Raw genomic sequence first — 3,421 nt, forward strand, 5'->3', positions numbered from 1 at the left:
TGGCGTAGCTGACCAAATGGAAACCAACCAGCGATTACCTGTTAAATGAATTTTCATTAATACTATTCGACATTGCTGAACAATTCAATTTATACCTGTATGTCTATCTTTCCAGTATTTACGGTGCTTTGAGCAACACCCAAAAATAATATTTACAAAGATGATGGAACCGAGAACAACAGTACATACAGCAATGGTCACATAAAAGGGGGAAAAATTGCCATATATGTGTCCCGTGAAATAGGGATTCTTCTCGTAAGCCGTACGCTCTTCAATAGTTGACATGATCAGTGCGCTGCAGTAGGCACAGACTTAATTTTAGTACTGCTCAAATGATCTGTAAATATCTTTGCAGTTGAGTTCAGAATTTGAAGGAAAATTCGATGGCCGAGGACTTCATTTAATAAATAGAAAAATATAACATATGTATATGTACTTTTATATATAAGTATGTAAATTCAATGACTATCACGTATGTATGTAGCTACGGAATTGGGTGTGGCGCCCTCTTAAATTATTCATTAAATTAAACTAAGTGATCTGCACATTCCATTTATTACTTGATGCCCTTTCTTATTTCATAGGTTCAATAATGCAAAAACATAATCAAATAAAGAGAATAATCGTTAACTCACATAATTAACTTAAAATTTATCAACGCCCTTTGAAATTGTACTCGTTCAAAGATTTTAGGTAAACAGAAGCACTATATTAAGTTATCGGAAGGTACTAGTTTTTTTATGCCGATTGTTTCGTAATTGCCAATTTATCGATAACAATATATATAAACACGGAATTGGTCCACACGGTTGTTTCGTGCAACTCTGTATAAAGTAAACCATTTAAATAGTAGTTGAAATTACATTTATGCTAAGCTTTGTTATAAAATTAATAGCTAAGATAACTTTTACAAGGCTGTTTGAGTCTTTAATTTTTATTCTTCAATGCTCATTATTTTCAAGAATTGACACATATATTAACAGGGTTGCATCGGGATAAACTCTGTTTGAACGGCACTGTCGTTTGCTGTTTGTTTGTTTACATTTTATGGGGAAAATTAGTGAACAAGTTAATATTTGCATAAAAATGAGTTTTTTGCATAAAATCTGTGGAAATTATTAAAAAGTGGATATTTGCATTAAAATTCAATAAACGTGAGCGTTTTAACTATAAATTATGCCGAAATTGTAAAAAGTCTCTGTGTGCATGCACAAAACACATTTCAGGAAAAGAGAAGAACAGATATTACTGAAAAATTATGTCTAGAATTGTAGCAGCACAGTCTATATTTAAAAAATCGCAGGTTTTTGTAAATATTTCGCGAAAATATCAACCAGAATTTTTAGACGCCAAAGGAATGGAAATATCACGACCGAGTGTGTGAAACTGTAGTCGTCATGTAATCGTTGCATCATGATTGTGACCATGAAGCAACTTTGATTGGACGACCAATGTGCAGAAAGCCTTAGTTTCCATCACCGAATTCTTGTACGGGACCATACAAGGCGAATTTATACAAGGTGGTGTTGTAAAATCAGCTTATTTCAAGGCGAATTTATACAAGGTGGTGTTGTAAAGGCTGCGTTTCTTTATACATTCCGGATAATCCCATTTCACAACCAGAATAAACAGAATGCGATTGAAATAGATATATTACTGTTGCATAACGTGAAGTAAAAGCAAAGCTATTAGTCAAAATAAAAAGTTCACGCTCGCATTGAACTGTATATCGAGCTTAAGTAGAAGCCAAAGCAAGTCTGGGTCAAAGTCCTCTTTCAGACACATCAAGTCTTGAAAGCAATTTTTTTCGCATTCTCTTTTGTGTTTTCTATTTGCTTCCACACGCGTCAACTTTAATTGAATTCAAGACCTTGGTTCTTAAATGGGAAGCAACGAAAAGATCAAAAGAGACAAGAAATCTTGAAACGAATTGACGGTACGGAGGTATCTGTACTCTTCCCACCTCCTTCGCCAACGAACGAGCAGACTTGACGTGTCTGAAAGGGGACAAACTAAAGTCGATGTTTAAAACATCGATGTATCGCCAATTTAGCGTTTTTATGAAATTGTAAACATCGGTGGCAAATATCGAGTTTGAACCGATATTATCGATGTTTCAAAAATATCGATGCATCGTTTGCATCCCTAAGTACCACTGGTTGCAGCTGTTTGCACCAATTGAAAATAATGTTAAGGAACAATATATTTGCTTACAGTTTACTTGTATTTATAACACTTGCATATATTTCCATAGGAATAGCGTATTCCTTGTTGGCTGAGTGTCCGGGAAAAGATGTAAATGAAATACGGAAACAAGCTGAACAATATGAGCTATCGTTCTTGTTTTACCATGTTACCTGGAGCACTGACAGTCAAGCAGCTCGGCTGGTGTACGAACACATTGCACAAGTCTACGAATATCGGATATTTTTCGGTGTTATCGACTGCTATCATCTTGCATGCAATTGTAGTAAAACATACCCTCTGTCACTAGGCTCAGGTGCTCCAAACAAATGGCCAACTCTAGTCGTTCGTTATAGTAATCGTATTGTTTTGCAGTATAACGGAGAATGGACTTTAGAAGCTGTTCAACGTTTCATTGATTTTATATTTATTCCAGTTGAGAGATTGAACTCAAGGCTTGAATTAAAACGTTTGACTATGCAAAGAGATGCCGTAGTCCTCGGTGTTTTCGGCAATGGATCACAATTGGAGTTTCGCAAATTTGTAAGTGCTGGCATAAAATGGCTGGAAACTGATCCAGTTTCGAGTTTTCGCTTTGCTGCCGCGATTGGTCCAGCAGCAAAAGATATTTTACATAGAGCGAACGATACCCAACAACGGTTGCCTCAACTGTTGCTCATTACGAGCAAAGGAGTAGTAGAAATGCCGCCTAGTGAGTGGAACGTGAGTAATATAGTTGTGTGGCTACAAACCGAGTTTGCACGTTCACTCAATGTATTGTACGGTTATAACTCGCCCAAAAGTTTGACTATGCTTTTACATTTATCACCAGTACTGACCGTTATTGCCAATGACTATTTCTACGATTATATGAATACATTAACAAACTATGGAATTTCTTTAGATGAGCAATGTCATGCAGACATTTGGCAAAGTGAGATGGCTAAACTTCAAGAACTGGGATATGTCCAACATACAATGGAGAAAAATGAACTTTTAAAGCCGTTAACTTGCTCCGCTAAAGAATACCTTAGTCAATGGAATTTGAGGTATTACTACGCTTTAGATAGCTATCTAAAACAGTTTATTTGTGGCTTGAGACGAAATTGTACCTTTGAAAAGGGTTTGGCGTCATCGAATAACATACATAAGCTATGTACGAGCAAACATCGAAACAGTTCGCCCTCTAGGAAAATTGCAGCTGCGAAATATTTAAAAAAGTTCGTTGATGACAATT

General features: G+C 36.0%; 1 protein-coding gene across 1 annotated transcript in view; it reads left to right on the forward strand.

Moving 5' to 3' along the window:
• Positions 1–2,098: 2,098 nt before the first annotated feature.
• Positions 2,099–3,421, forward strand: part of LOC118747645 — a 7,418-nt gene continuing 6,095 nt past the window's right edge. The window contains exon 1 of the mRNA XM_036481694.1: positions 2,099–3,421. Coding sequence (XP_036337587.1) covers positions 2,188–3,421 — 1,234 coding nt within the window. The 5' untranslated portion in view covers positions 2,099–2,187.

Source organism: Rhagoletis pomonella, unplaced genomic scaffold (genome assembly GCF_013731165.1).
Source record: "Rhagoletis pomonella isolate Grant_MI unplaced genomic scaffold, Rhpom_1.0 Rhpom_scaffold_00012, whole genome shotgun sequence".
Lineage (NCBI taxonomy): Eukaryota > Metazoa > Arthropoda > Insecta > Diptera > Tephritidae > Rhagoletis > Rhagoletis pomonella.